This window comes from Cavia porcellus, unplaced genomic scaffold, assembly GCF_034190915.1.
Source record: "Cavia porcellus strain 051 isolate PalLab524CR breed Dunkin Hartley unplaced genomic scaffold, mCavPor4.1 scaffold_10, whole genome shotgun sequence".
In the NCBI taxonomy this organism is placed as follows: Eukaryota; Metazoa; Chordata; class Mammalia; order Rodentia; family Caviidae; genus Cavia; species Cavia porcellus.
In genome coordinates, this window is record NW_026947493.1 from 61580104 (window position 1) to 61593505 (window position 13402).

General features: G+C 33.0%; 1 protein-coding gene across 1 annotated transcript in view; it reads left to right on the top strand.

Annotated features, from left to right (window-relative positions):
* Positions 1–13402, top strand: part of Cnbd1 (cyclic nucleotide binding domain containing 1) — a 349396-nt gene that overhangs the window by 255842 nt on the left and 80152 nt on the right. The window contains exon 5 of the mRNA XM_063256859.1: positions 229–374. Within this exon, the coding sequence (XP_063112929.1) occupies positions 229–374 (146 nt within the window). The remainder of the gene's footprint in view (positions 1–228; positions 375–13402) is intronic.

Genomic DNA, 13402 nt, shown 5'->3' on the forward strand with positions numbered 1-13402 from the left:
GTATCATAGAGGTCTCTGCTTATCTGGCATATATGTGTGTGTATTAATATTGGACATAGAACGAATTTCTTCAATTGATTAGTGAGCCAAAATACAGTATCATTGAAGCTCTCTTTAAACAACTCCAACTACAAAGAAAATACAAAACTGGAAACTTAGAACTCAAAGACTTGTTGCCTTGTTTTTTCACTTTGTGGTTTCTGAAATTACAATTTTTTTCATTTTAAGGCCCGTTAACAGAACAACACATGAACATAACATTGTGTGGAAGATGCTGAAGACAATTCCAGAATTAGCTTCGCAGCTAAATGATGAACATCTGAAAACACTCAGCAAGAATATAATTTCTGAAACCTGGGTCAAAGGCAGCATAGGTAACAGAACTATGTAGAGAATAACTGGCTGAAGGAAATGCTTGCACCTGTGTTGATTTTCTATCAATATAATGTATGTGATTGCATTTGACATTTTAAAAAGTATACAATTAGACTACATCCCACTTGTGAGATAATTAGTGAAAGAAATAACGGGTCATGTTTTAGTGTATACTGTTTAGGATACACACTAAGATGCCCCTACTTAGAGGATAGCATCAAAGTAAGTCAGACTACTCAGTGAACACACATTGATTGGCTTAAACTCCAGAATTTCTGGCTCAGTAGATCTGGGATGCAGCCTAAATTGCATTTCCAATAATCCATCAGCAGATATTACCAGTCTGGGGATCACACTTTGAGAACTGTTCATTTGTACACACATTTAGTAAAAGTCTAACAGTATTTTTTCCTAACAGTGTTTTTTCCTAACAGTGTCAAGACAGTAAATAATCAAAGTGATTATTTGCCAACAAAGATACACTTCTAGATATTGGAAAAGAACTGTCAAGGCAGATTTTAGTTTTCCAATTTCAGTAGTTTTTATTCCAAGGATATAGCAGGTACATTAATAGAAATTCATATGTTTAAATATTGTTTGTACCCATGACATTTATTTTTATTCATCAGACAAATAAATATAGATAGATACTGTTGTTGTTATTTTCCACAGATGAGAACCCCCAAAACACAAAAATATCATTAGGAGAAAGCCTGGTTATTGTTGAGTTTCAAATACACTTCAGCTAATGAGAAGCTCATTTTCTGTGCCTTGTGTCGCTACTGCTTGTATAAAGTGGTTCCTCAGGAACATGACATTTAAAAACTAACTGGAATTTTAGAGAATGTGTCCCTTTGAAAAAATTTACATATTTTGAGAGTTTTCCCTCAATGGTTTTCTCTCATAATTAGTTCCATTTAATCAGAGTCAAGCAGTGAAACATAAATCAAAAGAGTTTTCCAAAGATTAAAATGTCTTTACAGTAATAAAAGTACAACTATTCAACACTGCTTTGCCATTAGCTTGAGGACATCAATTAAAAATTAATTTGTTTCATAAGCTCTGAAATTATGTTTAAAATGATAACAAATTTTAGAACAACCTAAATGTCTTCAGTAGAATATTGACTACACATATTGTGATACATCTAATTCTAGACAGTGGTTAAAAGCATATAGTATATATGTATCTATATTTACTATATTAATAATTATTTATAACTATATATCTATCAAGTGATCTATTAATAATATGCATATACCAGTATGTATGTATATTTAGTGTTTAGAAAGTGAAACATAGCAAAGAAAAATAGAACAACTACAGAAATTATATGAATATTATATACTCATGCACATCATCATTTAACTTCATAAGAATGAGTCCAGGAAGATGATATAAAAATACACATTGCCTTGTGAAAGGTAGTCGAATTGGAGGGTGTTATGGTTTGGGTATTGCTAGAGTGACCTCCAAATATGTATTGTGATTGAAAGTTAGGTCCCAGGGTGACATTTTTGGAGGTGGTTGTTATGGATTGGAAACAGGTGGTCACATTAACACCAGTGAAATTAAATCACCATGGTGCTGAGTGTGGATGTTCTATCTGAGGAAAATTGCTAGCATAAGTAGACATGTGGAGAAGAAGAGAGGCATTGAGGCATTGAGGCACTGAAGGTTTTCCCATGTATTGCTGTTTGAGACGTTGGTTCTCCTGGAGCAGCTCTGGTCCTTACATTGAGCATTGCTTCCTGGCTCTGGAGGGGAAGATGTGTGCCATTTGGACTCAAGGATGAACTTGTCACGCTGGCTTCCTGGCATGTACTCAGCTGTGCTTATTGTTAGAGGAGCTCGGGGCCTCCGTGTCGCTGAGGATGGCTGTGGTGCTTTTCAGGACAGCGCTGGTCTTTGTTGTGAGTGTTACTTCTTGGCTCTAACATAGAACCTTCAACCTACCAGCACAGCTCCTTCACCCTGCTGGCTTGGACTTTCTGGCTTCCACTGCTGACCTTTGGACCTTCCCAGCACAGATCTATAAAAGAAACTGGTGTGAGTCCTTCTTGTGGGCACTGGACCTCCAGTTGGACTCGTGGGAGGCACTGTCGTGAGCTCTGAGGCTTCATCTGTACTCATGTGAGACATTGCTGTGGGATTTAGGCCCTTGGCTAAATATTCTATGTTTTTAGGGTTTTAGACAGGTTTCTTGAACTCACTTGTGTTAACTCTGGGTGCTCATCATAAAATAATATTATAAACTCCATGTCCTGCTTCTAATTGTTCTCTGCACAACCCCTGACTACAACAGTGGTGAAGCTTCTGGTAGGTGGGCCCTCTTGGGAGGTTCTTAGATCACCTGTAGTGTGAAGTACTTCTTGTGGACCCCTTTGGTTCTTGGAGTATATTATTACAAAAAGAGCAAACTAGTTCTGTCCATCTTTTTTCCTCCCTGTTCCTATTAGAGGTGCTGGTCTTCCTACTGCCATGATGTGCTTGTCACGGTGTCCTTACCAGGGGTTACATGAATAGTGTTTCTTGAATTTTGGCATTTGAACCTATGAACTGTGACCTAAATAAAACTTTCTCTTCATAAAATCAGCTTCCTTAGCTATTTTGTTATACTAACAAAAGTTTAAACAAGGGCAATACACACGACTAATTCAGTATTGTACATATATTTGTGTTGGTTTAATTTTTACACAATGAATGTAGATTGATGCAGCAATGTGTATAGTTATATATTTAGTTTTTGAAGAAAGTTCTATAATTATAATTAGAAGCAAATATTTTATTCTGATGACATCTTAACTCATTATTAAATATTAAAATGTGAAATCTCAGTAACAACCAATATAATGTGATTATTTACATTAAAGCACTTGAACTTGCATATCAATGGAGCATATTTTCACAACTTTTCAAACACTTAAAAGTCTTTACATTTATCTCTTTCAAAATCCTCTTCAGTTTGTAAAATGTCTAGCCCTGTTTCACTGTCAAAGTTGTCAGCTCATTATATATCTGACCTTTGGAGATCTCTTTGTTCATCCAACTTAAGAAACAAGCCCACCTAGGCAGCTGATTTGTCGCTCTTTTTCTTTATTCATTGATGTGTTTCTTTTTCTCTGCTGTTAGTAAACGTATTCCCTCATGCAGGCCCTCATTATCAAGCTGCTGACTTTCAATCTGCTGCAGAGGTTTTTCTTCTCTGGTGCAGTGCCACAGCTGTTTGTACCTTCTGGTCTCCCTCTTGGCCATTAGTTCTCAGATATAAATTATTTAAGAAAGTTTCCCAAACTTATTCTGTCAGCCTCTTATGCATTCAGCTCTTGTAAACAATAAAATATTTAAAAGGAAATATTATTATGATTTTTAAGCAATAAATTAAACACATTTCAAGTTTAAGTGATCATTGTAATATACCATACTTACTATTTTATATAATTCATTTACTATAAGATTACTAGACATAAAGTACTTACATATTTCATATATATTCCATATATATATTCCATTTATAATCATATAGAGAAATAGAACACAGTTTATATATTTCATATATAATCCTATAGAGAAATAGAACACAGTTTACTGAAGTCAAATAATCTCAAGAATTTTCTATTAAATATTAATTTATAATATAATAATGACATTTTAAAGATTGCTAACCTCTTAAAAACTGAAAAAAAAAATACTTTCTTGAGCTCACAATCAGTATTTTACCAGGAACTGGATCTCACATAAAAATTGTCTTATAATTTACTTTTAACTTACTATTCAAACGAGTTTCTATAAAAAGAAGAGTATGTCTTTTTTTCCTATTAATATTATATTCATTGTGTCATCTCTACTAGGAGCCCATTAAAACTTACTCTATTTTTTCTCTTCTAGTTCTTTGATTAAATTTTGTTTCTGTGTTTTTGTGAGGTAATAGATCAAAGATTCTTTAAATTAGTTTGATAAAATTTTATATTTCATTTTAATTCTGAAAAGTTTTGTACAACCAAATTTTTAACATTTTTTTCTTGGATGGACGATTTTGTTTTACGGGTTTCGGGCAGCATATAAAAATGCAGAGGCTAAGGGCCAAGGATTTAGCTCAGCCGCATAAGTGCATGCCTTGCAGGCACGAGGTAGAGTTCGATCCTTGGTACAAAAAAATATACAGTAGCTAAGTCTCATGAAAAAAATGTAGTGCAAATCTTTCCATATGTAAATTAATCAGAACTCAAATAATTACTCTTGTAATAAACGTAACAAATTTTTTTCTATGGTAAAGACCATGGCTTCCTTAAAGGCACACATGGCCTTAAAAGATGTATCTTGATCTTAAAGTGAAGATATGCCTTTTTTTACACTAATTGTTTTACAACAATAAAATTCACTACTAGTAAAAGATACAATCTTTTGCATTTTTTTTTTTTTTTTTTTTTTTTTTTTTTTTTTTTTTTTTTTTTGCGGCACGGGGATTGAACTCAAGAACTCTTACTTGCCAGGCAAGCGCTTATGCCGCTGAGCTAAAATCCCCGACCAAAAGATACAATCTTAAAAGTGAAGTACTGAACTTATTCTAAACTTTATTATATAATTTCCTAACAGCTAAGAGATCATGGAACTGTATCTTAATGCTAAAAAGGGATCAATAGTGTGTGTGTTTTTGTAAACTCACATAATAAATCCTTTAAGATACACAGATTGAATGAAGGACTGAAATCTTTTTTTACTGGAAAAATAATCAAAGGTCTTGACTTTAATACTTGTAATACAAAAATAGGAATATTTTTGTAGTAAGAAATATCCTTAATGTTGTTTTGTGCAAGAAAGTTTAATTTTAAAGATTGAAAATTAATAAGTTTTAAGTGATTGAATTCAATCACCAACAAATTATAAAATTATAAATTCTGTTTTTATAAAATCTACAAGTAAGTAACTACATTAAAGTCATGTATAATGCCTCATGCTCAATAAACTCATCATAAGATGAAAATGCGGTCAATAAAAAAAATAGCAAATATAACTTCCTAAATAATATAGCCTACACAGTGGAGTTGTTTTTCCCTTGTGGTTGTTTGGTTTACCAGGAGCTCTACAAATTACTGCTGCTCAGTATGGAGCAGAATATCATATGGCATTTTGATAGTCTACAAATAGATTAAAATTCAAAACTGTTAGGTGTATATTGGAATTTTAGTTGCTCATTTTTTCCCTTTGTCTTGAATGAGAGGAACAGTTTAAAAATTGGTATGTTGGCAATTTGCCTTACCTAATGTCCTGTGACCCAACACCCCAAGACTAAATGATTTAATTGGAAGGGTCTTTTTACAAAATGGATCTCCAGAAGAAAGAAATTTGGCATCTGAATAGGTAATTTATAAATGACTTGATTTATTCTTAAGAGCTTATTTGGAGGTTCTAGCAGGTACGCAAGGTACCTGTGTACCCTTGAAGGAAGAAGACCCTCCACTGTTGGGGATGTTGGTCTTCTTTGACCAAGCACGCGGATTTGGGAGGGATGAATGTGGAGCCTTGAGGGCAGAAGGGGACACCTGCAGAGTGAGTCAGAGCAACTGAATCAATGCTGGTCATAAATGAGGTGACAGAAGTGTCAAGCAGGTCACCCTTACATTTACAACTTGATTTCTTCTTTTATTTTTAAACTTTTTCTTTTAATTTTAAAGATAATTAAGCAAAATGAGAAATTATGGATGCCATTGCTGATTTCTTATCATCTTGTTTTGAAGTCCTACAATGCTTTCACTCTTTTGTTTTGATTGGTTTTATTCTGTTTTTTTATTTGAGTTTAATTTGCGTGATAGTATAGACAGCTACTTTGAAGAAAAGAGACATTAAAATAGCCATTGTTGATTTCCTATTATCTTGTTTTGAAGTCCTATAATGTTTTCATTCTTTGTTTTGATTGGTTTTAGAATGTTTTTATTGTTTGGTTTTATTATGTGTGAAAGTATGGACAGCTATTTTGAAGGAAAAAGAGACATTATGGTAGTCACTGTTGATTTCCTATTATTTTGAAGTTCTGTAACTTGATTTATTTTTATTGCTACAAATTCTTCCTTTCTCCTAAAAGAGTTCTCCAGTTGTGCCTCCTTTAATTTTCTTTGTATACCCTTCTGACACAACTCCAATTTGTATGCTTCTGATTTGCAATCTGTTCTGCTTGGTTTTAGCCCTTAGCTCTGTGTGCTTCTCAGTTAGATGACTTGCTACTTTCTATGTCTTTTAGAAAGACTTGCTAGCCTGCTGCTGGGAACTATGACACACAAACTTCTCATCTGATTTTCAGCAAAGGTCTTTTACTTTCAGATACCTCAATGATACTATTATTTTTTCCCAAAAATCTTAAAAATATGGAAGATTCAACTGATTCTCATTATCTGACTAAATTTATTGGGTTGTAGTATGTGAATTCAACTTTTATGTTTCAATTTTTTTTTCTGTTTTGCCTTCTCAGTGTGTAGTTCAATCACCAATTCTTCTCACCTGAATTACTTTAACAGACTCCTTAGTTGTCTTGATTTTCCTAATTCTTTAAGAAAAAATGTCCATTGGATCATTTATATTTTTTCTGACTCTAAATAAAATGTGATCATTATAGAAGACTGGAAATATTTTTAACACACAAGGGGAAAGAAAGAATCCCCCTTATTCCCTTAATTTCAGATAGCTACTATCATTTCATATATTTTCTTCCAGTTTTAATTACATGTTTATTTCCAAGTGGAATCTTATATCATTTTCATTCTGCCTTCTCACTTAACATATCACATAATTTCTTGGTTCACTAATAATATTTCTGAAAACATCACCTTTTTATAACAGTGCGTACACATATAACATATTTTTGTCAAATGAATATATCAGATTTTACTTCATCTTTGTCTCTTTAAAGAGTTTTGGGTTTTGTCTTGCCTTAGGAACTATGATTCTGAAAATTCTTGCATGCACTCACTTTTATTTATTTATTTATTTTTATTTAGGACAGGTTCCTACAGATAAAAACAATGAATCAAAAAGTACAGATATTTTATATATTTTTGTATAGGACATCTATCTTAGCACTGGTACAAAACACACAACCCGTACAACTTCAAGAAGTTTACATAGCCCATGGTTTCAGGGTATTCAGTAAGTACATAGCTAATTCTAGGTCAGAAGTATCATTGGAAGGGTATGGAAAAGCAACTTTGATTTTTTGATGCTCAGTTTGTGAGAGCAAGAAAGCAGACCAGGGGTACATTTCCTGAGAGGAAATGGCGGGAGACAAAAGGCCACACTTCCATGACCTACCCAGACACACCTAGAGGTGTTTTCCATGAATTTCCCAAACAAAGTCAAGGCCAATCAGTTGTCATAACCACCATACCTCTATCCCCTGTCACACATTGTACAGAATTCTCAAGTAAGGACAAATTCAAGTTCATAATTCTTTCTAACGCAGTACAACTATCTTTCACACAGCTAGAAATTGAACATTTCCTCCCTTGAAGTTGAAATATTTTGAACATTTTTCAAAAGTCCAAATCAATGTGAGACAGAAGCCAAAAATCCTAGCTGAGAAATTTTGTAAGATAAAAATCAAGTTATATAATCCCAAAGTACAATGGCTCAGAGCAAATATTCCCTTTCCAAAAGGCAGAAATAAGTGGCTAGAAAAGAAAAGGACCAATGCAAGCCTGAAGTCTGTCTGTGCATATGTTAAGTCATATAATACTATACTGGACACACATCTTATCCATGGGGATGAGATGCGTTTTCTAGACTACATGGATAGCCCACAACCATGGGCTTGCTGGTTGCAGCTCACATGGTATCTCTCTTCTGCTGGCTCCAATAAGCTTGCAAGTTCTCTCACCTCAGACATTCCATATTCCTGCCATTTCAGACTTCTTGGGCTCCTCTCCACTGCAACTTTGGCTTCATTCCCATAGCTTCACACATTGTCATTTTGGTGACTGGATCCTGGTCGCTCAGGCCTTCCTTCAAATCTAACAGGAAACCTCCTTGACCTACTGATTTTGCATTCTGCATACTCATAAAACTAACATCATGTACTTGATGCTAAAGTTGTCTCTCAGGGGAAGCACTAGCCAGACACTGTTGGACCACGGCTTCAGTGGAAAAACTGAGTGCCTGGGTGTTGGAGCAAAATGATCTGAATCCCAGGGAACCAATTCTGTATGATACTTTTTCAAGTATCCATCCATGGAGTGCTCGTCTCAAGTAAAATGCTTATATTTTCATACTCTAGAGCCTAAGAAAGGTGGGATCTGGTACTGTTCTTTTGTTTGTTTGTTTGTTTTGTTTCTAAATGGCACTAATTGCTATAACGATCAGATGTCTTTTAGCCTCAATTTTTGTTCTTTTCCGGTCAAAATTTAAGTATTTAAAATTTTCTACTCTGCTGTTTGCCTTGATTATTCATTCTAATTTTGGTTAAATATAATCATCAGGACCCATGCAACAGCCTAAAAACTGGTATGCTTTGATATCTTTTTTATCAGAATTATCCAAAAGTTCTTAGTTGAGACATTAGCAAAATATAAGCAAATATTCTATCAGAGTGTAACACACATGACCTCTTGTCCAAATGTCAGTGAAATTCTCGTTCCTAAGTGAAAACTCTTGAATCTGGTCTTTATTTTCTGCGCTTAGACTAGAGTCACCCACAAAGCACAGTATCTCTAATCATTTCCAGATTCCTCCTACAAATTAATTCTAGTGGTTTCTGAAATATACGGTCAAGGTATAGTCACAGTAAGATCATACTATAGAATTTATGTATTGGTTATGTTCTTATCACTGGAATACAATACCAAACACCCATAACTTAATGGAGGATAGGTTTATTTTGGGTCATATTTTCAGAATATTTAGTCTATGGTAGACTGCCTTCAAGGCAAAAACCTCACAACAGAAGTGTAGCAGAACAAAGCTGCTCAGTTCACGGTGGCTGAGAAACAGTGCAGGGGAACAGTGCCAGAAATAAAATGGATAAGGGACCAAACTTAGACCCTCAGGCTACAAACAGATCCACCATCTACCCAGACACACCAAGAAGTGTGCTCCAACAATCCTTTGGGTGGATTCCCAAGTTAGTCAAATTGACACACTTTCTTAACTGCCACATTCTGTTATACATTGAAAAATATATTCTGGATCACAGAAGAATGCCAATATTATCTTACGCTAAATTTTAAATCTTGTATAATTTAATTATTAAAAATTAGCCCTCATTTTAAAAATGGGCATTTTGTTATTATTGCTAAAACTGAATATTTGCTAATTGGTTATTAGAAACATTTACAATACCCAGTGGCTAAGTATGCTTACACTTCTTGAATATTTAATTCTTTAAAACACTATTCACTACCCTCTGCTTCAACAAACTGAGTTATTCACCATTGCTCATCATTTCCTGTGCTTAATTAAAGCCCACAAGGTAATAATGTTACTTGTTTTTGTATCTTGTTTGTGCTATTTTCTACATTATAAATATGTGGCCCTCAGCCCATCTCTACCAGTAGAATTTCACTTACCTTTCAAGATCTATTAAAATTGTTGTCATTTCATAAAAATAATTCAGCTCTTCTCCAAAAGATTTATTTCTTCTTTGGAGCTTCATGCCATATTCTAAAATTGTTTTCATTATTGACTTTGCAAAGGCTTTATCATAATTACATGCCTACTGACTCCTGTTAGAGCAGTACTTATTTTTATTTCAACAATAGGAAGAATCAGAATCGACAGACTATCACAATGGAATGTCTATTCTCCAAATAAAATGAAAGAAATTTTGTCACATCCCTTTTGGTTAGTATTATGACAAAATGCTTGCATTTGGTTTTCTGAATTTCAAAATCCATGTTCAATTTTATTTATAGATGGTCTTCCAGAAATGACAGCAATGGTCTGAGAAAGAGTACTAGGCTTTTGTTTTAAGATATCTACTCCAGGTAACCAAAATGGAGAAAAATTGTCACTGAGAATGTTAATTCTGTGTACAACCATTACTTAGTATTCCCAAAATTTTAAAAAGTCATTCTTTGCTTTTAGTATTTATCTCTGGGATCATTTTGATCTTAAACTGGAGATTCTAAGAATTAACATCTGGTTTAAATTTTATACTTCTTTCTGACATGGACTTAGGCTTCTACCTAATGAATTGAGAAAAAAAAAAAAAATAGTCCGTCAGGGATGCCAGGAGTATAGCTTGGCCTCAGAGTGCCTACATGTGCCTCACACGTTCTATTTCTGGTAATGTAAAAATAAAAAAAGAAAATAGTCCATCAAAGACTTTCATTTATTTCATTCCTCAGTTGACAAGAGTTTTAGGTAAGAAATAATATGAATTGGTCTCCAAGTATTTCATAAGATTCTTAGTAGATAAATATAAGCAAAATATAAGCAAATATTCTATCAGAGTGTAACACACATGACCTCTTATCCAAATGTCAGTGAAATTAAGCTTTCATTCATTCAATAAATGTTTCTTAACTAACTGAAATAATCCAGCAATTTGGTATGGGCTGGAACTACCAGGCATTGTCAGAGTTCCTTCTCTCCATATATTAAAATCTGTTGGCAGAAACTGACAATGCAGAAACCCTAACAGAAATTCTGTGAAAAAAGCTCCCAAAGGACAGAAGTTAATTATGCTGGATAGAAGCAGGCTGAAGGTCAGGAAAGACTTTCTTAGTAGATAGGTAACACTTACAGTCAGTTTTATAGACAAAAGAGGGATTAGTCAGCAGAGTGTATGACCTCATTCATCCAATTATAGATCTTTGAAATATTTCAGTTCTTCTAGAATGGCTGATTTTAGTTAAAGGTCTGTACATCAGAGAGTGAATGATATTTCGTAAGTAGTTCACAAATCTTTGTTTTAATCAAACTTAGCATTTGATCTTTAACCTCCTGAAAAGTCACTAAAAATGACTAATTTTAAATTCCTTTTGAATACCATTTATTCATCTAACATAACTATGATTAAGGGATATTCTTCCACGTAGGTTTTTTTGTCCATTATTTCATATTCATAGTTAAGTATTTCTTTTGAGTTTTTATGTAACAGAGATTAGCTATATAAATATTTTAATAAAATTTATTCCTAATTAGCTTGATTTTCAATTTACTTAGTCTTGCAACATTTTGGAATCACTATTTAATAGATTTTAAATTGATATTTATTTTTCTTAATTCACTTTATATGTACATACTAATTTTCTTAAAATTTACACACAATAATTGCACATAATTTTGAATATTTGAATGATTACTCTGTTTCATTGCTTTAAAATTATGCAAGTTTATATTTATCTTTTATTATTAAGGAATATGATTCAAATATTTAGGACTGCTTTCTGACCTGTCAGTAATAATTTGAATTATTCTTTAAAGTTTGAACTGTACTGGAATTGTTTTTTTCTTTTTGGTTTGTTTTCTCCCAGAAATATTTTTAGGATATTTAAATTATTTGTGCATGCATTGCAGGACTAAAAGCTTTTCTTCTTTCAGTTCTATCAAAGAAGCTTCCTCCAACTTAGTATTTTCTATATTTTATATTTTCTCTGGATTCTTCATTTATTATTTGATTAATACACTTTAGAAATGTTTATTTAAATGAGGATTCTTTTTTCTTCCCAAGTGTATGTTTGGAGAAATCATCCCTAATTTTGTGTCACTGCATATCTATGGATGTTATTTTAAATTCTTTTATTTTCAAATTTTTAATTTCATGAATAAACCAGTTATCCCATTTTAAAGAAAAAAATGAATCAATTTCTAACCTGTTATAAGTAGTGATAATTATTTAAATCCTAATTAAGATCCATTATAAGTTTTATAATACATATGTACATACACTTTTATTAATTATTTATAGTTTTGTTAACTATATTCCTATATACACATATATTACAAGGATTTTGTATACTGTGCACAACAAATCAGCCTCAAATGTGTGTATATATGTTAAATGCTAATGTAGTAAACATTCTTCAGATGTTGGAAAATGATAAATTCCAACAGTTAGTGTTGGAAGCAAGAGGGGGAAAGGAGAGAGAGAAGAGGAAGGGAAGAATACTACGTAGATGTATAAGAAAAAAGACCAGCATAGTGATCTGGGACTATAGGAAACTGTGGATGAAATACTGCTTCTATTAATCCTGACTCTCCCAACATGGGTCGGAAATTTAATTTTTCGTTGTCATTTTCTTATTATAAGTTTGAATCAATTATAATAACATAAAAATAGTACCTTATGAAAAGATTAAAAGTTTAATATATACTGTATTTATGTCAGTATATGGTGTATAATACACACAAAAGAAGGAAACACTTTAAAAATACTTGTTATATTAACACCATATTCCATTCTATTGATAGGCATAGTATCAAGACAGTCCACTTCAAAATGTTCCAGAATTCAGTAGCTTCTAGGTTCTTACTTTTAAGACAAAATGTGCTTATGGTGATCTGCATGTGTTTACTTTAGCTGTGTCATTTGATAAACCTTGACAAGTACTGCAACCTAAATCCTTACCAAATATACAACTGTACCACCACTCCAAAGCTCTCATTTCATCTCCATTAGTCCTGGCCCAATTCTCAGGAGCAATTACTCTCTGTTTTGCTTTTTTTTCTTTTCTGTTAAAAGTTAAGTTTTTATGAAGCATTTAGAATCTTAAAAACCAAGTAGCATATCTCCTTTTGTGAAAGCTTTCTTTCTATTAGCATAATGCTTTTGAGATTAATTCATGTTGCATGAATCAACAGTTCACTCCTTTTTATTATTAATAGTCACCCATAGAGAAGAGCTTACATACCCCTTATTTTATGATTGGAGACCTGAGTTATTTCTAGCTTTTGACTATCATGATAAAGCTGCTAATGACTTTCTTGCATAAGTACTTACTTCAGGGTCTACTTTTTTTTAATCTCCTCACTAAATACCTAAGTAGCAAAATTGTGTGAGCGTAGGTTAGGTTCATTTCTCATTGTATGAAAACAGACA